A 23,844-nucleotide genomic window follows, 5' to 3' on the forward strand; every position below is an offset into this window, starting at 1 on the left:
CGCATTACTTAATCCAAATGGCATCCTTTCGAATTCAAAAAGTCCCACTGGTGTAGTGAAAGCGGTCTTCTCCCTATCTGCTGGATCCATTTCAACCTGCCAATAGCCACTGGCAAGATCCAAGGTTGAGTACCACTCTGCTTTGGACAATGTGGTGAGACACTCTTCAATGCGTGGTAAAGGGTAAGCATCTTTATGGGTGAGAGCATTTAGTCGTCGATAGTCAACACAAAACCTCCAGGTTCCATCTTTTTTTTTAACTAAAACAACTGGTGCCGCCCAGGGACTGCTGCTCTCTCGGATTACTCCTTTTTCCAGCATGGTCTGTAGGAGAGTCCGTAGTTCTTGGTACATGTTAGGGGGCACTGGCCTGTAGCGCTCCCGGGAGGGGGGTGCATCACCTGTGGGGATTTGGTGTAAAACAGCATTAGTGCGCCCAAAGTCTTCATTATCTTGAGCAAAAATACAACTCCATTTTGGAAGAAGTTGCTCCACCATCTCCTGTTGTGGTTGAGGGAGGTTGGAACAGAGGGGGACTCTCATCTTCAGCGGTCTCTTGGATGGCTCGTACAGCTACCTCTATCTCCCCATCTGGTCCTTCCTGCAACACAAGGTCATTAGCATCGATTTGTTCAGGGAATATCTGACAGACTTTGGCCAGTGGCTGACGTTGTGGTAATTCTATTGAGTAGGCATGCGGGTTACATAACCGTATAGGATTTTATTCCCCTTCACCTCTACTACAGTATGTGCCACTTGCCACTCAGTCTCACTGTCTAGGCCTTCTACCAGAGCTGTGTAGTGCATCTTACCAATGTTCTCTGGAACATGGGCCCATAGGACCATTTCACTTTCAGGAGGCACTACCACAGGCTGTTGTTTCGTCAGGCGAACAGTGACCGGTCTAACCTCAGTGGGCCCGCAGGACAAGACCCTTTGACAGCAAGTGAAGGCCCGGTCCCACTCTTTTTGGGAAGCAGGTGACACGGTTGATTTAAAGGCTTTCAGTCCTGGATAGGCCCCTCCTCCAACAGCTTCCCACACTGGTTGAATAACATTCATGCCCAACAGCCCTTGTTGGGGGCCCATACAATCATCAGAAACAATAAGAACTCCCCTCTGTGGGACATGAATCCCTCCTACTTTAAAATCCAACATTGTGTAACCTACATAAGGAATGTTCAGGCCATTTGCTGCTTTCAGTTTCAACCAGTTTATCTTAGTGCCCTTCTCGGTTTCCAAGTCTTTAAAATGAGTCTTTAAAAAGGTTTCACTAAACAGGGTTACCTGTGAGCCTGTGTCCAGAATACAGGGGATGGATTTGTTGCCCGCCAACACCTCCACCGCTGGGCATTCTCCAACAAAAGAGGGCTTTGCTGATGACTCCACATCCAGCATTCTGTCCACTCGCCCTACAGTGGCCGGTTTTGGGAGTTTAAAGGAGGCTGACTTGTCTGTCGCTGGGAACAATCACGTCGGAAATGTCCAGCTTGTCCACAGTGTAGGCAAATAGGTTGCCCCTGATCATTCCAACGCGGGCGGGACTGGGGAGGTTTATATCTGGAACGCTCAGGTAAAGTTTTTGTTTGACTATTGCACTGCATGGTACTCACAATTTCCTCCTTTAAGGCTTGGGTCAATTACGAAACTATATTAAGCAGCTCTGCACGAGTTTGATCTTTCCACTTGGCAAGGGGGTCAACAGGGGGTGCGGTGTACACTTTATGACACAATCCATCTCCTTCTTCTGCCCAGCCTTCTCTCTCCAACTCTTTAGCTTCCTGTAGCAAATCAGAAAACATTAAATTTGGGCTTCTACGCACCTGCCTCTGAAGCTTTTTCTTCAGCGGACCAGCATGCAAGCCGAGTATCATCTGATCTCTCAGTGTGTGTTGTAGATGAGCGGAGCCGTCCGGTTCAGCATTTTTCCATCTTTGGAAGGCTTCTCTTAGGCAAAGGCTAAAATCTCCCAGTGTCTCGCCTGCGCTTTGTTTCACATTAAAAAAGTTCATTCTAAGATCGGCAGTTGCCGTCTGTCCTCCATATAAGCTACGAAGAAAGTCAAAGATTTTATCAGCAGTGTCTCTTTGTTGTCCCTCTAATAATTGGACCTCCCTCCTGGCATCACCCTCTATCGCACTGAAGAGGAAATCAATTTTTTGCTCTTCGGTAAATCCTTGAGCCCTGAGAAGGGCTTTCATCCTATTTTCCCAATCTCCATGCTGCCTCAAATTCCTACCGTCAAATTTTGGGGCCAATGGAACCCCCATATACCATGGCCACATCATACTTGGGGCTTGTGTACCAGTTGTACTAGCTGTAGCTTCGTTATCCATTATCAATAGGTGTGTTCAAGAGCTGGGAACCCTGCTCACAGCGCCAAAGATTTTTTATGTCACAAAGGTCCTTTGCAATTCCCAGGCTTGAATCACACTCAGAGACGTTGAATTTAGTAAAAATGATCTTTATATTTTTCTTTTCATTTCACTCAGCAAATGTACATTTCCATTAGGCGAAAATAGACAATCCAATTTCAACCAGTCTATAAAGAAAGGGGCTACAGTCTTTACCCTTTTCTAATTGAGGGAGGAGAGAAGAAAGCCAGCAGCACGCAGCGTCCACTCTGCTTTTCCCGTTTGGGCAATCACACAACGCCAGTGCGCCGATCCGCCAGACATCCACAGCTGTCCTCCGGCTCCAACTCCGCTGTCCTGCCCCTCTATCTGTGCTCCGTCCTGCACTCCTGGAGAGCCCTCCAGCTCTGCTCCAAAAACCTTTTTCCTCTCTGCTCCCGCTCTCACGCCGCTCCTTTCTTCTGCTCTCCCCGTATCATTTAGCCAAATGCGCTCCTGGTGTGTTCGAGCGCATTCCAGGTTCCTCCAGCATCTCTCCTGATCATGAGATCTGCCTCAGGTGCGCTGGGAGGAGTCTTCAGTTCTGTGCCAGGCAAACCACAACACCACACTATATACAAAATAAACCACCACTCTATATATACACACACACACAACATAAGAAAACTAGCTGCCTGGCTCCACTTTGTGACACGTGCATTAAAGATATAAAATCCTGGATGACCTATAATTTTCTGATGTTAAACTCTAACAAAACTGAAGTTATTTTGCTGGGCCCTAAACACCTCCGAACCTCATTATCTAAAGACATAGCTACTCTGGATGGTAATGCCCTGGCCTCCAGCACTACTGTCAGAAATCTAGGGGTTATTTTTGATCAGGATATATCCTTTAACGCCCTTCAAAAACAAACCTCAAGATCAGCCTTTTTTCATTTTAGTAACATTGCCAAAATTAGGAATATCCTGTCTCAAAACGATGCTTAAAAACTAGTCCATGCATTCGTTACTTCCAGGCTGGACTATTGTAATTCCCTACTGTCAGGTTGCTCAAATAAGTCCCTTAAGACTCTCCAGCTGATCCAGAATGCTGCAGCGCGTGTTCTCACAAGAACTAAGAAAAGAGATCATATTTATCCCGTATTAGCTTCTCTGCATTGGCTTCCTGTAAAATCCAGGATTGCATTTAAAATCCTTCTCCTGACTTACAAAGCTCTAAATGGTCAAGCACCATCATATCTAGAAGAGCTCCTAAGACCTTGTTATCCCACTAGAGCACTGCGCTCCCAGAATGCAGAGTTACTTGTGGTACCTAGCATCTCTAAAAGTAGAATGGGAGCCAGAGCCTTCTTTTATCAGGATCCTCTCCTGTGGAACCAGCTCCCAATCTGGGTTCAGGGGGCAGAAACTGTCACCGCATTTAAGAATGAACTTAAAACTCTCCTATTTGATAAAGCTTATAGTTAGGGAGTGAAGAGTTGCAGCGTCCGCCTAACCAGGCCCACATGCTTCTCTTCATAGTCGTTAGATTAATAATATAACAAAAGTAGAGGGAGGCAGGCCAGCACAGCCCGATCCGGCAGGGGAGAGTTTCAAGCCCGAACAAGCAACCTCTCCTTTTGACCTGTCTCTCTTAGTTACGCTGTTATAGTTCTAGACTTCCGGGGGACTTCCTTCCTTTGACACACTGAGCTGCTCTCTCCTCTCCCTTTCTATTACCATTTGTGTGCGTCCCGTCCCAGAAATGCTTGTTATTAATCCTAGCTTCTGGGGAGTTTACTCGGCGGAGTCCTTCTGTTTTTTCACCCAGCGTATTTCCTTGGAGAACGTTGGCACCAAGATCTTGGTTGCAGCTGTCGCCTTGGTCCTGCTGCACTCCCTGCTAAGCTCTGCGGTGCCCTGCAATGTCATGCTGCGTCCTGCTGAACCCTGCTGCTTCCTGCTATGTCCATCCATGCTCTGCTGGGCCATGCTATATCCTGTAACGCCCTGCAGCGCACTGATATGATATGAACTACTACGACTACCATTTGAAGTCACTGTTCCATTATCAATGTGATAACACTGTTCATCACATCCCCAACCGGCACCGTCAGACACCGCCTACCAAGAGCCTGGGTCTGTCCGAGGTTTCTTCCCAAGAGGGAGTTTTTCCTCGCCACTGTCGCACTGCTTGCTCTTGAGGGAATTACTGTAATTGTTGGGGCTTTGTAAATTATAGAGTGTGGTCTAGACCTACTCTATCTGTAAAGTGTCTCGAGATAACTTGTGTTATGATTTGATACTAAAAAAAATTGAATTGAAATTGAATCACTTTTTAGAATAGCTGATTCCTCCAGTAGATGCTGACGCTCCGTCTGCCTCCTCCTCCTTCAGGCGCTTCCTCCTGAGCCAGCGTCATCATGGGAGGTTCCACCTCCTCCCTCGTTGACCAGGCCAAGGGTGATGATGATGATGACGTATTTTCACAGTCTGATACTTGAACAGTTTTACGACAAACTGAGGGTTTCTTGACTTGCTAAGTTATCTTTTAAACTGACAAACATAATATGTGTAATTCATGGCTCAACTGAACCAGGATCTAAATGAATGTTGGTGTCTCCTCTTGGATGGCCAGTGAGGACAGAGCTCGTTGATTCCTCCTGCAGGTGGACACGGATCGTCAGAAGACCAAACCTTTGCTCTTTCTGTGAGCCGCCATCAGAGACGAGAGACACCAACCTGACAGAAGTAGGCTAGATCAAACATGCTGATTGATTTCAAGTTGATGTCTCATTCTGCTGAGTCAGCTTAAATTCAGTTCAAATTCATTCATTAGTCTTCTTCCTAAGTTTTCATTTTTTCTCGTAGCTTTTCAAATCATTTCCCATCATTAATAGAAATTAATAAAAGTTTGACTTCAACAGGTAGTCTGTGTTCATATCTCATTAGCCGGCTAACGCTAACGCTACAAGCTAACGGTTGTGGTTAGCCAGCTCATTTCGGACTGTGACGTCACAGTCCGAGGCCGATTTTGAACAGCTCACTAGGAGACTGAAAGCAGGACACATTCAGAAACCGTATCTCACTCAAAACATTATCCTTTAGATTTGATCATTTAATCTGTTCAATCTGAGCTCCTTCTGCCCCACTTTTTGAACGGCTCTGGTTCTGATCCCTTCGGTGAAAAAACGCCACTGTGGACGAGAACCATCATTTAACAGTTTCTCTTCAATGACCACTGACAAGAAAATTCAACTTTATGCAAATGAGGAGCAAATATTTAGACACCAAACAGCATCAAACCACTTGCCAGCATACAGATCATCTACCGGTATATGTGGGGTTGGAATGTCATCAAATGTGACACACCCAGTTTTTCTAATGCACACCCACATTAGTTTTTTCTGGCTCCGCTAGTGGTCTAACCAGTCAGAATGCATACTTTCATAGTGAAGTGAGGACACACACACACACACACACACAAGAAACGGTGTCACTTCACTTTGTCTGTTGGAAGTTGAAGTTGAAGCTCCTTTTTTACACAGACCTGCTGAGGACAGAAGAGATCTGCACACTGATGAAGTTCATGGCTGAAGGTTCAGTAAGTGGAGCTGTGATTGGTTGAGGGGACATCTTTGATTGTTGTGGTTGGAGAAACTTGAATTGTTGATGAACGTGTGATTGTTGAAAGACAGACATTTTGGGCAAAACAGTTTTTTTAGAACTATAGATTTTGGACTATTTATCTTCCATAACATGTCAGACGATAACATTTTAAAACATGTTTCCTCATGTGCTTCGGGTCTTCACTGGAAAAACAACTGAAGTCCAAATTAAAGTCTAAAGGGGAGTTAACTTCAGTCAGTGGTGGAATGAAGGAAAACCAGTTTACAGAAGGGAGGGAGGGGAAGAGGAGAAAGGGAGGAGAGGAGAGAGGGAGGAGAGGAGAGAGGGAGGGGAAGATGATGGGGAACTCCAAGAACTCCAACTAGAAAACTATTCCAGATATCCATTATGTAATTTTGAATATCTAAACTATGGCACTTTTTTGGTGTCCTTATTCAAATAGCAATGTCTTTTGCAATTATTTTATTCAATTTAAATATGAATTTTGCAATTGAAAATTCAATATGCAAATTGATATTGCAATGTTAAATTTAGTTTGAATTATTTTGACTCAATTGCATTATATATTGCTATGGTGTTTTTGTCTCTTTATTCAAAAGGTAATTTATATCCACAACGTCTGACGTCCGGGATTGCTCCAGTGCCGCCGGAAGTCTTTGTGCTGGCAATGAGGACTTTCTGAGGACTATGGTTAACTGCTCCTCAGATCTCTGCAGGGTAAATCCAGACAACTAGCTAGACTATCTGTCCAATCTGAGTTTTCTGTTGCACGACTAAAACTACTTTTGAACATATACATGTTCCACCAAAACAAGTTCCTTCCCGAGACTATGGGAATATCTGTAGAAGAATGTTTTAGATTTTACTGCAATTTAATGGGAACTTGTTTTTAACATGATCTTTTTACAGTGCACATTAATCAGCAGGTTTTAGTGGAGCATTTCTTAATTCAACTGTCCGAGGTTTCTTCCCAAGAGGGAGTTTTTCCTCGCCACTGTCGCACTGCTTGCTCTTGAGGGAATTACTGGAATTGTTGGGGCTTTGTAAATTATAGAGTGTGGTCTAGACCTACTCTATCTGTAAAGTGTCTCAAGATAACTTATGTTATGATTTGATACTATAAATAAAATTGAATTGAAAAATTGAATTGAATTGAATTGAGACCCTTTTTCTGTTGTACTTTTCTCTTCAGGTTTTTCTGTGTTAAAGAGGAGCTGAGCAGGAGAGACATTTTAAAACATGTTTCCTCATGTGCTTCTTCGGCGTAAAAACAACTCAAGTCCAAATTAAAGTCTAAAGGTGAGTTGACTTCAGTCAGTGGTGGAACGAAGGAAAACCAGTTTAAAGAAGGGAGGGAGGAGAAGATTAGGGGGGAGGAGAGAAAAGAGGAGGAGGGAGGGAAAGAGAGGGGAAGATGAGGGGGGAGGAGAGGAGAGAAAGAGATGAGGAAGAATTGAGAGGAGGACAAGCAGATCATACAGGAGTAAAATAGTTGGAGGAAGGACCTCCAGTGGTCACAGTGAGTAACTACATCTCCTCCATCTGATTTCTGCAGCTTTTCTGGTTTCTTCTTTTGAAGTCCTTTTTGTTTAGGAAGGTTCCTAACAGAGTGAAATGACCCAGAAGTAGTTAAGTGGCTGCCATTATATTATGCCAATAGCTGTTTGAATTGTCTGTTTTCATACAATCATACTAATCAGTGTTCATGTGGATAAATATGAGCAGACAGGAGGGTGAGTGTGATCATAAACTATTTGAAGAACACCTTTCATACAAGAAACAGTCTACAGCTCCGTGCTTTATAATAACTAAATGACATGCAGTGAGTGTTTCACGTTAAAAGAAAAGGAATTATCCGTCTATGGCATATTGCTGAGCACTTGCTGAAAAACCCCGACCGAATTAGTGTAGCTATCGAGGTGCTGTAGCTACATACAAGCGTCCCCGAGCTAAAACAGCAGTGGTCGGGCAGTTCGAGTGCCTTGTGCCTCTTAACAGAAATCCACAGAAATAGCTTTACGTGTCAGCAGCGTTTTCAACTCAGACATTGTTTAAATTCACCTACCCTGGTCTTCATCTCGATCCTGCCGTAGCTAGCTGCCTGCGCTGATAGCTGCCGTTGCTAGCTGCCGTCCGGTGAGTGTATTCAGACAGGCTTCTGTGATAATCATCCCAATAACAATCCACGGAGCGGCGGTGGTGTGGCTATGTCCTCCAGAGGACAGGTCGGCAGCTAGTGGCTAACGGCTATCTGGCTGTACACACTCACCGGAGGGCAGCTAGCAGCTAACAGCTACTACCGCACTACTGTTTTTTTTAGGGGGGAATACACTTCAAGACGTGACATGACCTGTCCTCTGGAGGACATAGCCACACCACCGCCGCTCCGTGTATTGTTATTGGGATGATTATCACAGAAGCCTGTCTGAATACACTCACCGGACGGCAGCTAGCAGCTAACGGCTATCAGCTAGCAGGGCAAGCTAGCTACCGACAGGATCGAGACAGGGACCAGGGTAGGTGAATTTGTCTGAGTTGAAAACGCAACTTGTTGACACGTAAGGGCCCTATTCATGTGGCACAGACATATTAATTGCATTTTGTGTCTGTTAAGAGGCACAGAGGCACTCTAAAACTTGCCCCGACCACTGCCGTTTTAGCTCAGGGGACGCTTGTAGTACGTAGCTGCAGCTTCTCCGTGTTAGCTACACTAATTCGGGTCGGGGTTTTTTCTATCGAAAGTACTCGCGTAGCTATAGCGATCAAGATTAACGTAAAAATAGGCCGGAATTCTCCTTTAATGCAGAACAAGATGGAAAATAAAAATGACGATGAAGTAATATTTTCACAGTGTTTTCCAAGTTTATAGAGCCAGCACGAATGTAGAGTAGTTTTACTGGCAGACCCACGTCAGGAATATAGTTACATAGCCGTGTCAGGGCAGTCGGATTCTCTGAGGACCGCGGTTGTCTTTTCCTAATTGCTTTTTAATTCTCCTTCACATCTTTCCTTGACCTCATGACGTTTAGTATTGGGGTTAAGAAAGGACATAGGAATAAATTTTTTTGACTTTCATCACACAAAGTGACATTCAGCTCTGATTTATATGAAGCAGTAAAATCCTCCAAACAGCTCCATGAGGCCATCTAGTGGACTGAAAGAAGAAGAGCAGCTGATGGCAGCTTCCTCTGCTCTGATTCGTCCTCACCACTGACCAATGAGAACCAGCAGCATCTTCTCTGTCCAATAACAAACCACTATTGATCCATGTGTTGATCAGTTCTCCGTGTTGAGTGAATGAAATGCGATAGAGTGATGAGAACAGTCAAGCCAAAGGGCCAACAAGCCAAAAGGATTCAACTGACAATGATATGACAGCCAATCAAAGGACCAGCTGCTGATATTTGGCTTTTTTTCCAGGAGAAATTATTTGAGGGATGAATGAGTGATGATGTGCTGATGAATGATTGGACTGCTGCTCTCAGTGTTTCCTCTCCAGATGAAGGTGTGGACTCTGCTATGAGTCAGTGTGAGGACAGAGAGGAGGGAGTCCCTCCCTCTAAAACCCCTCTGTGTGGGGAACATGACAGCAAGACCAAAGCTCAGAGGTGAGAGGACCATCTCTAACTGTCCACCACTCAGATCACTCCACCATCATTATTCACACTCAAAGCTCTGTGTGTGTTGTGTTTCAGCCCAGAGAAGCAGTGCAGACCTGGACCTGGACCTGGACCCAGCTGTGTGTCCATGAAGAGTGAGCGGTCTATAGGTCATCCTCTAGTCTTCAAAGATGGACCCCACTCTGTTGATCAAAGGTGAAAATTTCAAACTGATGACATAAACAAAATGATGTGTCTTCATTTATTGTGAGAGCTCCGGGTTTTATATGTTTTTAAAAAGTCTTTTAATGGATGGTGACAGCATGTGTCCTGTCAGCTCACTTTAACTCAGTCTCAGTTTCAAAGTTTACAACAAATAGTAAAATGTAAAATTACAGTTTATTCAAGTTGTTTATTTTTGGTGTACACCTATCTTCTACAATATAATTTTATATATTTTACCTTAACTGCCCTATTTTATAGCTTTGATTTTCTTTTTATACATATTTGTTTGAGCACAACTGGAGGGAGCCTGAGAACTTTTATAATTCTATTGCCAACGACTTTTTTGTCATGGCACAGAGTCCAGGTAGTGAGACAACAAAATGTCATTAAGCTTCTAGTCAGAAGTGCAAAAATAAGTAAAGTGCAGAGTGATACAGAATATATACCAGGGAAAGATGCTAATAGTTTAAAGCACTAGACCAATGGGCCACCAAGGCCCTAATGTGGTACATTTTTGGTGGGCCTTTTCGGAGCTGACATGAGCTACATAATGAACAGAAATGTATCAAAAAATATTTAGCCAATTTTGTCTTGACCGGTTGTAGAATAAAATCCTTTGTGAGAGCCCGAGACGAGACCAAAACACATTTTGAGTAGCTACAACACTGTCAAGGGCTACCAATCTGCTCGTATACCTTTCAGTTCATTCAGAACTTGTACGAGAGTCTGATTGGTCTGCAGGTTGAAACCATTAGCATTACTTTTCCACCTTTAAATTAAATATTGATCATGGAGCATAAACATGTTAAAAATGACTACCACAGTGTTTTCCTTCAGAATTTTTTTCTGCAGTGGCTGCAGTGCAGAATTCATCTTTTGTTTCTATCAGGAGGAATCTGGAAGAACTTGAACCCAGCAGTGTGTCCATGAAGAGTGACTGGTCTATGGTTGCTCCTTTAGTCTTCAAAGATGGACGCCACTCTGTTGATCAAAGGTGAGGATTTCAAACTGATAATCAGCAGAACTAGTAAACTTTTACCACTACAGGGAGTCCTCTGATACACTGTTAACCTCCAAATATCACTTCTTGGACATTTACCTTGTGTTTGTCTCTGTGTGGACAGACATAATGTGAGCTAATTCTTCCTGATTCCTCCCCAGAGTGGACCAGGAGAGCTCAGAAGTTCCCAGTGGTCAGTCTGCCCAGCAGCATCAAACACAAATGGACTCCATATTTATGGTCTGTACATGTACAACAACTACTTTTACATCTATTGTGTTCACAATCATCTCCGTGTTGCACTTTTTACACCAGTGGATTGTCAGTCTGTCCAACATGGATCTGATGTTTGCTTCCATGATTTCAGTTTGATTTGTCATTCATATAATCTTCTGTTCCAGCTGCTGGAGGAAGACATCAGCACTTTTGTGAAGAACGAGCTGAAGAAGATCCAGAAGGTTCTGAGTCCAGATTACCCAGAATTCTTAGAGAGTCCGAGGGAGGATGAGGAGGTGTTGGACGGTGAGGATGAAGAGCAGATGAGGATCAGTAGAGAGGCATTTCTGAAGATAACACTGCACTTCCTGAGGAGAATGAAGCAGGAGGAGCTGGCTGACCGTCTGCAGAGCAGTAAGAGGATTTTTCTAAAGATTTAACATGCTGGATAAATGGGACGTTTACTAATGTCTCCAGAAATGAACCAAAATATATTAATATCCTCATTCTCAGAGGAAATGTTGAAATATGTTCTTTGACTTATTGATCTTCTTTGTTGTGTGTTCATTCAGAAAGTCCTGCTGCAGGTGGTAAGCGTAAACTCAAATCTAAGCTGCAGAAGAAGTTCCAGTGTGTGTTTGAGGGGACTGCTAAAGCAGGAAACCCAACCCTTCTGAATCAGATGTTCACAGAGATCTACATCATAGAGGGAGGGACTGCAGAGGTCAATGATGAACATGAGGTCAGACAGATTGAAACAGCATCCAGGAAACCAGACAGACCAGAAACAAGAATCAGACGAGAAGACATCTTTAAAGCCTCACCTGGAAGAGATGAACCAATCAGAACAGTGATGACAAAGGGAGTGGCTGGCATCGGGAAAACAGTCTTAACACAGAAGTTCACTCTGGACTGGGCTGAAGACAAAGCCAACCAGGACATCCAGTTCACATTTCCATTCACTTTCAGAGAGCTGAATGTGCTGAAAGAGAAAAAGTACAGCTTGGTGGAACTTGTTGATCTCTTCTATAGTGAAACCAAAGAAGCAGGAATCTGCAGGTTTGAAGAGGTCGTGTTCATCTTTGACGGTCTGGATGAGTGTCGACTTCCTCTGGACTTCCACAATACTGAGATCCTGACTGATGTTACAGAGTCCACCTCAGTGGATGTTCTGCTGACAAACCTCATCAGGGGGAAACTGCTTCCCTCTGCTCGCCTCTGGATAACCACACGACCTGCAGCAGCCAATCAGATCCCTCCTGAGTGTGTTGACATGGTGACAGAGGTCAGAGGGTTCACTCATCCACAGAAGGAGGAATACTTCAGGAAGAGATTCAGAGATGAGGAGCAGGCCAACAGAATCATCTCCCACATCAAGACATCACAAAGCCTCCACATCATGTGCCACATCCCAGTCTTCTGCTGGATCACTGCTACAGTTCTGGAGGACATGTTGAAGACCAGAGAGGGAGGAGAGCTGCCCAAGACCCTGACTGAGATGTACATCCACTTCCTGGTAGTTCAGTCCAAAGTGAAGAACATCAAGTATGATGGAGGAGCTGAGACAGATCCACACTGGAGTCCAGAGAGCAAAAAGATGACTGAGTCTCTGGGAAAACTGGCTTTTGAGCAGCTGCAGAAAGGCAACCTGATCTTCTATGAGTCAGACCTGACAGAGTGTGGCATCGATATCAGAGCAGCCTCAGTGTACTCAGGAGTGTTCACACAGATCTTTATAGAGGAGAGTGGACTGTACCAGGACAAGGTGTTCTGCTTTGTCCATCTAAGTGTTCAGGAGTTTCTGGCTGCTCTTCATGTCCATCTGACATTCATCAACTCTGGAGTCAACCTGCTGGCAGAAGAACAGATAACATCCCGCCAGTGGTTTCTCTTCAGAAACAAACCTGAACCATCACAGTTCTACCAGAGTGCTGTGGACAAGGCCTTACAGAGTCCAAATGGACACCTGGACTTGTTCCTCCGCTTCCTCCTGGGTCTTTCACTGCAAACCAATCAGAGTCTCCTACGAGGTCTAATGACACAGACAGGAAGTAGCTCACATACCAATCAGAAAACAGTTGAGTACATCAAGAAGAAGATCAGTGAGAATCTCTGTAGAGAGAAGCATCAATCTGTTCCACTGTCTGAATGAACTGAATGATCGTTCTCTAGTGGAGCAGATCCAACAGTCCCTGAGTTCAGGAAGTCTCTCCACAGATAAACTGTCTCCTGCTCAGTGGTCAGCTCTGGTCTTCATCTTACTGTCATCAGAAAGAGATCTGGATGTGTTTGACCTGAAGAAGTACTCTGCTTCAGAGGAGACTCTTCTGAGGCTGCTGCCAGTGGCCAAAGCTTCCAACAAAGCGCTGTACATGCACACATAACTATCCAGAGTATATGGAGCTTTTCTTAATTAAGAAAAAAATAAACGTTGTTTGTAATTCTTTTCTTATGTTTTGCTGATTCCTCTTCAGACTGAGTGGCTGTAACCTGTCAGAGAGAAGCTGTGAAGCGCTGTCCTCAGTTCTCAGCTCCCAGTCCTCTAGTCTGAGAGAGCTGGACCTGAGTAACAATAAGCTGCAGGATTCAGGAGTGAAGCAGCTATCGGCTGGACTGAAGAGTCCACACTGCAGACTGGAAACTCTCAGGTTATTCTATATTCATTAAAAAAGATTACTACCTAAGCTCTATTTTTCTTAATTTATCAATTATTAAATGGACTGTCTGAATATCCTATTTAGATTGAGTGGCTGTAACCTGTCAGAGAAAAGCTGTGAAGCTCTGTCCCCATTCCTCATCTCCCAGTCCTCTAGTCTGAGAGAGCTGGACCTGAGTAACAACGAGCTGCAGGTGTTTGACCTGAAGAAATACTCTGCTTCAGAGGAGACTCTTCTGAGGCTGTTGCCCGTGGTCAAAGCCTTCAACAAAGCTCTGTATGTGCACACACAACTATCCAGATTAAATGGAGTTCATCTTCATTCAGAAAAATAACTTATTTGTAATTTTATTGCTGATTCCTCTTCAGGCTGAGTGGCTGTAAGCTGTCAGAGAGAAGCTGTGAATCTCTGTCCTCAGTTCTCAGCTCCCAGTCCTCTAGTCTGAGAGAGCTCGACCTGAGTAACAACGAGCTGCAGGATTCAGGAGTGAAGCAGCTGTCGGCTGGACTGAAGAGTCCACACTGCAGACTGGAAACTCTCAGGTCAGTGTTCACTTATTTGAAAACCACGACCCTCTGAGCTGTTATTTTTATTTTTTTAATTAAATGGACTGACTACAGGCCAACCTTTCAGAGAGAAGATGCAAAGCTCTGTCCTCAGTTCTCAGCTCCCAGTACTCTAGTCCTCTAGTGACTCAGGAGTGTGTCAACAATGTATTGTCTTTGTTCGCGGTACTTTGCTAGACATCTTTGGTTCAATGAAGACAGAATCAGCAGTGCTCTATATCGTTCATTTATTTTCTTAATAGACACACTAACTGAATGACTCTGCATGAACAAACCTTTCCTAGTAAGACACAACCCCACTCCCAGGTAATCAGTTCATTGAGAACGGATGTGTCGGTGGCATGACGTCACTGTAGAGGTGCAATGGTTTCAAGCACCTAATATTTGCAACATGGCACGCAAACTGGACTTGGATATACAGCTAGGTTCATATGTACAGTCTAGATAAACTGTATAATGACACCATTTTGTTATTTTGGCTATACATTTTAAATGAACTAATGATTATGTGCTAAAAGTGCAATTTCAGAGTATTCACAGCTATGTTGAATGGACTATGCAGGAATTATGGTTGGATCCCATATTTTAGGGCACCAAAGTGTTTGATCAACAGGCTGTGGATTTATATGGGCCTGCATGTGTCATTCAGACAGAGGTGGAAGTGTAATATAATATTGTACTCAAGTAAAAGTACTTGGTTAGTTTTCCTCCGAGTCTTCCAACCCTTCCTCCTTCACAGGGGGCATGTCGTTCAGTTTTAGGACTTTTTCTTAATCAAAGTGTTCCTACCAAACACAGCTGTGAAAAAGATATGCCTGAACCAACACTATGCTCCATTAGTGTTGGTGACAGTCATTTTAAACAGTGGACGAATGTATACGACAAACTTAAAACAACTTTTTAGAGTTCTGGTGTGTGTGTATGTGTGTGTGTGTGTGTGTACTTTCAGTCTGTCAGGGTGTCTGGTCTCAGAGGAAGGCTGTACTTCTCTGGCCTCAGCTCTGTGCGTCAACCCCTCCCATCTGAGAGTGCTGGACCTGAGCTACAATCATCCAGGAGACTCAGGAGTGAAGCTGCTGTCAGCTGGACTTAAGGATCCAAACTGGAGACTGGACACTCTCAGGTATGGACAGATGGACAGACAAAAGCAGCTCTCACACTGTTTATCTGTCACTAACTGATGAACTCTGGTTCATGTTTAATGGAGGATCGGAGTGAAGGTATATGAAGTTGATTCTGACTTTATTTCTTCCTGCAGGACGGACCATGGTGGACCACAGAGACTGAGACCTGATGTGAGGAAGTGTGAGTGTGTTTAAAGTTTGATTCATGAGAACTCAGCTGCATGTTACACTAGATTATTACATTTTCTTGACTAAAGTACGAAGATGAATTTCTCCAGCGTTTCAGTCAGGATCTGTTTTCTCTCAGTGTGGCTGGAAAGATGTTAGAACTCAATCAATCAATTTAAAATCCACAAATGCAACAAACTGAACAAAGTGATTCAACAGAAATAGAGAAGAGTGTTGTTGCTTTCAAGTGCTGCTTGTAAACTTGTACTTCTGACATATAAGTTGATGAGTTTTCTTCTCCCGATGTTTTTAATAAATTGGTGTTTAAAAACCTATAAGCCATAAAACCACACACAACATACACAAAATTATGAACGTAACACTTTTGTTTTTGCCCCCATTTTTCATGAGCTGAACTCAAAAAACGAAGACCAGTCAGTATCTGGTGTGACCACCATTTGCCTCACGCAGTGCAACACATCACCTTCGCATAGAGTTGATCAGGTTGTTGATTGTGGCCTGTGGAATGTTGGTCCCCTCCTCTTTAGTGGCTGTGCGAAGTTGCTCGATATTGGCAGGACCTGGAACACGCGGTATATGCTAGGGTGACCATATTTTGATTTCCAAAAAAGAGGACACTTGTCCCGGCCTCGAGACAAATCCAGACAGGCTTGTCAGAGGTTAATGAACATACTTTTTTATGCCTCAATGCTGCAAAAATAACTTATGTAATAAAATAAAATAAAATCTGTAACAACCTGCAACAAAATAATAGCTCTCTTTTCTAAATATGACCTCTTCTGTGTTAGAAAATCCAGCTTCAACAAAATATCTCTTAATACCTTTTCAATGTAATAAGATAAATAATAAAGACACTGAAACATATGTGCCAGCTTTGCACATGGTGCACTCCGCCTCCCACTTGTCAGTCTGGCGAAGAGCCTATTCAAACCCATTTCCAATGTCCCCAAAATCAAGGCACCAATCACAACTGCTGAGGCGGACTTGACACCAATCACAACCGTTGAGGCGGGCTTTATGCGACGACGATAGCAGCTTTTTGTTTACATTCAACATGACGGCTACCGAAGCGCAGCGTCACTCGGATTGTTGGTCTGATTGGTTTGACTATCCAATGCGCCCAGAGGCATTTGAGTGCCCTCTGTTGGTGACGCCCCTTTGAAAAAAAAGTGTCAATGAACCTTTCCCAGACCCACTCTCAGTTACAACTGAGAAGGGTCTTGTGTCAGCCAGGCTAGTGTGTGTGGGGAGTGGGTGATAGAGCAAGTGAGAAGTGAGAGTGACGGCGAGCGAGTACGACTCTAGTCATAAGCCGCTTTCGGACCAGAGGGATTTTTGGAGCTCCTAGAACATAACATGACTAGAACCCTTTTTTTCTCGTGTTCCGACTGGACCAATTTGGGGATTTTTAAGTTCCTCTGGCTGCAGTTCTTGTAACTCTTTCAGCTCCTACTTCAGGGCAGGGTCTTTTCCCTTTTCAGCATAGGGACCTAGGTCAACGAGCAGGCCCGGATTGGCTAATCGGGAGCACCGGGAAAATTCCCGGTGGGCCGGTCTGTTTTTTTGGCCGCGAGGGCCGTTGTTGTCATGGCACTGAGTTTAAATATGGATGCTGTCACTAGGCTGCCTGCACTTACAGCAGCCCCACTTTTTTATTTATTATTTTACCGCAGTCCCACTCTTTTTATTTTATATTTTCTCGCAGAGTGCAGCCTGCAGGTTAATGATGACGTGATTATCTTTTGACTCTCTGGCCCCGCCCCCGACACGGCACCTTGCAAGTTGCTCAAAATAAAAAAAATTCTGATAAAAATGGATAACAGGAAGTGCAAAGGCGGCACTGAAAAGGCCAGTATAAAAAAGAAGAAAGCTTTGGAAACTGACGCGGCCAAATGTTCTAAACTTAGCACATTTTCCTCAAAAAAACAAATGAAGACGACGAGGCCGGTAAGTAAGCTAACGTTAAGGTAGTTAAGAGCAGTGCGAGATGCTAGCGACCGTGCAAAACAACGTTGTCTGCAAACCACCGTTCATGTATCAAACTTTTTCTTGTAGCTCTTCAGCAGCAGCCGGTCTAGTCCGGTTTGCGGCTAACAGTGAAGAGCAAGGCCCGGTAACGTTACCAAGCTCCAATCATGAGCCCAACACACCAGAATGGGCAGGTAGGATTGTCATTCAGAATAACTAATAGTAATGAAGAGCGCTGCTCAATGAAAAATGCCCTGAGATAATTAATGATACCTGATGATTCAGCAATACATTAATAAAACTGACTTGACTTGATTTGAAAGCTTTGTAAAAAGGGGATATTTGTGGTGAGAAATAAATGTAAAAAATGTCATTTAGTGTCAGAAACAGGGCCATGCTCTCACTGTGAAAGACACAGGTAAGCTGCTGTTGTACCATAGTGTGTGAATAAGCAAACATTATCACTGAAAAAAAATTTCTTACTTAGTATCTTACTTGTTTCCAGTTCAAATATCTAAATATTCTTAATTCAAGATACATTTACTAGACAAGTGAAATGGCATAAGAAATTGTCTTGTTTTCTTAAAAAAAAAAAAAAAAGAAATTAAGTGATTTTGTTTTTTTGTCGTTTCATAAAACAAGCTAAATCTAAAACAATTATTTTTCTTACCCCATTGGCAGATAATGTAGCTTGTTTTAAGCAAAAAATCACTTAATTTTGAGGTGTTTTTTCATACTTGTTTAGTAAATGCATCTTGATGTAAGATATTTTTTTAGATATTTGGACTGGAAACGAGACAAAAATACTAAGTAAGAAAAGCATTTTTTTTTTTTGCAGTGATCACATTAGTTACAATATAACAACGTTATATGCCCAAGTGTTACTAGTGACCCATTATGTTTTTAATCAAACAATAGTGAATATAATGTATCATCATTTCCAATTTGGAAATGATATTTTTCAAAAATACAATGAATTACAAGGCTGTAGAGAACAGTGCGCCTATTGCAGACTTATATTTTTAATTACATTATTTTAATATAGTCAGTCGTGAACTAAAGTGGGCCGGTCTAAGGCATGAAACTCCAGGGCTGAAAATGAGTCCCAATCCGGCCCTGTCAACGAGGGTCGGGTTTCCCGTACAGACAGACCAACAATGGGACAATTTTAAAGGTTTTCGCCATCTTATTCATCTAATTCACTTCTGACAACGTTTTAGGCGAGAAATGAACTGTTTAGATTTCGAATATAGGAAGTCTTGTGAAAATTGATGCAGAATTGACAATTAGCTTCAAAGTCTTCGGAGCTGAGAGGCTCCATGAAGTGAGGTGACAGCCAGCAGGCACCTGACCCGGCCGCTAGCTCGTCGCTCGGACAGTCATGCCGAGGAGACCCCGCTGTAAGCTGGAGGTCTCTCAGACCGGTCTCATAAATAACAGGCTTTTATTTCGCCGTTGACGTTGACGGTTCGTTGGTTTAAATATCACAACACATGTCCATCATAAGATTAACGGGGACTTGTGGTTAACTGTCTTTTCGGAGTTAAACTCCACAAGTGTGCCCTGCGGGCTTGACGACCTCGCTGACTGGGCCGTCACACACACACACATACACACACGTACGTCCACAGCGCAGCAGGCAGAGGCGGGTGAGAGAGAGATAGCCGTTTCTCTTCCGGAGACTTGTTTAAATTATGACAAATATGCTAAATACATTAGATTTAGTATTTAGTTCATTCTTTTTTTGGTGTATTTGTTTTCTGATTTTAACGCTATGAAGACTGTTGCCGTGCTTGCGTTACTCCCTTACCCCTCCTACCAGTCCCTAAGGCCACTTGGCCAGTGTGAATGCAAATGGAAAAAACGGTTTTGGGGGAGAGTAGTTAGTAGATCTGCTTAGAAGTAGACTTTTCCTATAACTACGTTCCTGTAACTACTTGGTCAGAAAGCGGCTATAGTGAGAGAAACAAAGTGTCTCCCCTGTGCATCAGCAAACTGCTCACCCCCATGACGCCATACATGCTGTCTGCCATCTGCCCTGTACAGTGTAAACCGGGATTCATCCTTGAAGAGAACACCTCTCCAAAGTGCCAGACGCCACCGAATGTGAGCATTTGACCACTCAAGTCAGTTACGACAACGAACGGCAGTCAGGTCGAGACACCGATGAGGACGACAAGCATGCATTGAGCTTCCCTGAGACGGTTTCTGACAGTTTGTGTAGAAATTCTTTGGTTATGCAAACCGATTGTTGCAGCAGCTGTCTGGTGGCTGGTCTCAAACAATCTTGGCGGTGAAGATGCTGGATGTGGATCTCCTGGGCTGGTGTGGTTACACGTGGTCTGCGGTTGTGAGGCTGGTTGAATACTGCCAAATTCTCTGAAATGCCTTTGGAGACGGCTTATGGTAGAGAAATTAACATTCAATTCATGGGCAACAGCTCTGGTGGACATTCCTGCAGTCAGCATGCCAATTGCACACTCTCTCAAAACTTGCGACTGTGGCATTGTGCTGTGTGATAAAACTGCACATTTTAGACTGGCTTTTTATTGTGTCCAGCCTAAGGCACACCTGTGCAATAATCCTGCTGTCTAATCAGCATCTTGATATGCCACACCTGTGAGGTGGATGGATTATCTCGACAAAGGAGAATTGCTCACTAACACAGATTTAGACAGATTTGTGAACAATATTTGAAAGAAATAAGCCTTTTGTGTACATAGAAAAAGTCTTAGATCTTTGAGCTCAGCTCATGAAAAATGAGGGCAAAAACAAAAGTGCTGCGTTTATAATTTTTTCCAGTGTAGTTGATATCATAAATATGTAGAATTAAGTGAGTTGAGGTGGATTTACCATCCAGTTCCTCCCAGAATGGACACCTGGGACCAGATGTAAGACACACCCAAAAGTACAGGCCAAAAGTTTGGACACACCTTCTCATTCAATATGTTTCTTTATTTTCATGACTAATTACATTGTAGATTCTCAATGAAGGCATCAAAACTATGAATGAACACATATGGAATTATGTACTTAACAAAAAAGTGTGAAATAACTGAAAACATAAACCACCCTTTGCTTTTTTTGATAACTCTGCAAACCCTTGGTGTTCTCTCAATGCGCTTCATGGGGTAGTCACCTGAAATGGTTTTCACTTCACAGGTGTGCTTTGTCAGGGTTAATTAGTGGAATGTTTTCCCTTTCTTAATAAAAAAGCAAAGGGTGGCTTCTTTGAAGAATCTAAAATATAAGACATGTTTTCAGTTATTTCACACTTTTTTGTTAAGTACATAATTCCATGTGTTCATTCATAGTTTTGATGCCTTCACTGAGAATCTACAATGTAAATAGTCATGAAAATAAAAAGGAAACGCATTGAATGAGAAGATGTGTCCAAACTTTTGGCCTGTACTGTATATGCACAAATACTTTCACACAAACTGGTATTTCTATAAACAGAAGGTGTGCACGTCACACTGACTTCAGACCAGCGTACACATGGTTTTAGAGCCAGCTGCAGGTGATCAGGTGGAAATGGAAAACAGGCTGAGAGACAGAATCTTAATAATAAAACATTGTTGTGATTGTGTGTTTTCAGTCTACACAGCTGGGGTCCGTTACAGAAAGCAGGTTTAGTGAAAACTCTGAGTTGTTTAACCCTGAGATGAGGGAAACTCTGGGTTTTTCCGTTTCAGAAAGAGAGGTAACTTAACCTCAGAGTCAGTTACTATGGTAACTGAGTTTGTGAACCTAACCTGGTCAAGAAACCTTGAAGAAAACCTGTTTCTCTCATTCTCTCATTTCCTCATTCATTCATTCAGTCTGTATCAGGCGCATTTTAATGCAGTTTGTTATCTGCATGAATAAAAAAATGTAGGCAGATTATAAAACGTTTTTTTCTCAAACATGTCATGTCCTTTTGTTGACGATCCCGTTGATGAAAAAGCTGTATTAATTCACAGAGAGTTTACGTCGGTATTGAGTCCTGACTACAGATGTATTTTCATTTCCACATAACCGATTTGAGAGGTATTTTTTATCATAGTCCATCAGATATGTAGATACCTTATCCGTCCTCATATCACTAAAATCAACCATCGTGGACAGGCTTTAACATCCAAGCAGATTCTTTGTGTCTCATTACGTTTTTTGCAAACGGCAGTTTTCTTTATAACAGTGTAGCGGATCATACTGTAATAGTAAAGCCACTGTATGTAGAGCCGTCAGAAAATTGTGACTCGCTCTGAAACGTTTTTTAAACGTTTTTGTAGTGTTCCCTGGACACAATTTATTTATTTCTCTTGCTCTCACTGGTTTAAACCAGTGAGAGCCATTAAAAAGAAATAAATGATTATACATTATAGTTCTGTTAATGATCATGGTGCTGCAGCCTCAGAATGGGATTAGTAGCCTATAGTTTACTTTTCGCCCGCAGGATTGCACCTAAATGAAATTATAGGTGTAATACAATTCCAGTTTTCACCAGTAATATTATAAGTTAACTGTGATTAAATATTAAATTAATACACTGTTAATGCTTACACATTGACTCAAGCAGCAATTTTCTCCCACACCAATTCTCTCTCTTTTGCAGCATCAGCCGCTGTCTTGCTTTTTTAACGAAATGCATGTTCAAACTTGCTGTTTGTGCGCATGAGTATTTCCGACGACCCGTTTGTTTGTGGTTGTTACCATGGTGAATCGTAGAATTATGGCTCCATTCATGCTGCCTTTTTATAGTGGTGGTGCACGCGCGTAACCCTGAGTGACCCTACTCCGAGTTGATTGAACCAACTCAAATCAGCTGTTCTGGAACCGAAAACTCAGAGTTTCCCATCTCAGGGTAAATCAACTCAGACATCAGGGTTAGACTCAGAGTTTGTTAAACCTCCTTCCTGGAACGGACCCCTGTAAATCTGTAAATCACCATCAGATGTATTTATAAACTGAATTAATTGTTATAACTGGATTGTTGAAGTTAAAGTTTGTTCAACGTCATTCAGCTGAATATGAAATTAAAGTTTAAATGATTTTCTTTCAGTAATTGTCATTAAAGTTCTTAATAAATACACAGATGATAACCTGCAGCTGTATTGTCTTGTTCTCTCCATCAGATGTCTGTGAACTGGAACTGGACACAAACACAGTACACAGAAAACTCAAACTGTCTGACAACAACAGGAAGGTGACAAATGTGGGAGAGGATCAGTCATATCCTGATCATCCAGACAGGTTTGACTGCTGGCCTCAGCTGCTGTGTAGAAATGGTCTGACTGGTCGCTGTTACTGGGAGGTTGAGAGGAGAGGAAGGGTTTCTATATCAGTGAGTTACAGAGGAATGAGAAGGAGAGGAAATAGTGAAGACTGTAGGTTTGGAGGGAATGATCAGTCCTGGAGTCTGAGGTGCTCTGATGATGGTTACTCTGTCTGGCACAATAACAGAGTAACAGCCCTCACTCCCTCCTCTGTCTCTAACAGAGTAGCAGTGTATGTGGACTGTCCTGCTGGCACGCTGTCCTTCTACACAGTCTCCTCTGACTCACTGATCCACCTCCACACATTCAACACCACATTCACTCAACCTCTTTATCCCAGCTTTGGGGTCTGCTCTGGTTCATCAGTGTCTCTGTGTCCTCTGCAGGACTGAGAGTCTCTCCTGTGGACAGAAACACTGACTGAAGATCAGCTGCTGAAATCAAAGTTCAGTCTGTTCAACATCACACACACTACAGACCAATCGGGTTGGGTACCGAACTTGGTACCTTTTGGGTACCGACCGAGTTACATCTGTACTACTGAGGACCGATTCACTTTAAATCAAACTGTACCAAATTTCAGTACGTGAGAGTGAGTGAGCGCAAGCTTATCTGTCTTCTCTGCATATTGACAGAGAGCGAAAGACACACACACACACACACACACAGCTACACACACACACACACACACACAGAGCAAACTACGTTGACTCTGCAGTTTTGTTGAAGTCACAGTGAGTCACGGAAATGCCGGTAAAGCGTTTCCAAGTGTGGTTACAGTTTTCAAAACTTCACGCAGACACTATTCACTGTGAGATGATATTAATGGCGAGCCGAAAGCGGTCGCGGTGCTGTTGACGTTACACTTCCTCTGAGACAAGCAGGCACAACAGTGGTTACTATGCACTGGGGACTGACTGACAGACTGAGGTTGTAAGGCAAGGCAACTTTATTTCTACAGCACCTTTCAGCAACAAGGCAATTCAAAGTGCTTTACATAAAACATTAAAGAGTAATTAAAAATGGTCATGATGGAAATAAAACAGGCTAAAAAAGAAAAATATACAAATAAATTTTTGTTTA

General features: G+C 43.0%; 1 protein-coding gene across 1 annotated transcript; it reads left to right on the forward strand.

Annotated features, from left to right (window-relative positions):
- The first annotated feature begins 8,935 nt into the window (after positions 1 to 8,935).
- On the forward strand, positions 8,936 to 23,435 carry LOC120574293 (NLR family CARD domain-containing protein 3-like). Its single transcript, XM_039824595.1, is given in 12 exon segments — positions 8,936 to 9,570; positions 9,658 to 9,777; positions 10,676 to 10,780; positions 10,948 to 11,026; positions 11,188 to 11,416; positions 11,575 to 13,111; positions 13,113 to 13,370; positions 13,477 to 13,650; positions 14,028 to 14,201; positions 15,175 to 15,348; positions 15,484 to 15,530; positions 22,621 to 23,435. Coding segments are annotated over 12 exon segments (3,597 nt in total). The 5' UTR covers positions 8,936 to 9,403; the 3' UTR covers positions 23,154 to 23,435.
- Positions 23,436 to 23,844: the final 409 nt, after the last annotated feature.

This window comes from Perca fluviatilis, chromosome 15, assembly GCF_010015445.1.
Source record: "Perca fluviatilis chromosome 15, GENO_Pfluv_1.0, whole genome shotgun sequence".
Lineage (NCBI taxonomy): Eukaryota > Metazoa > Chordata > Actinopteri > Perciformes > Percidae > Perca > Perca fluviatilis.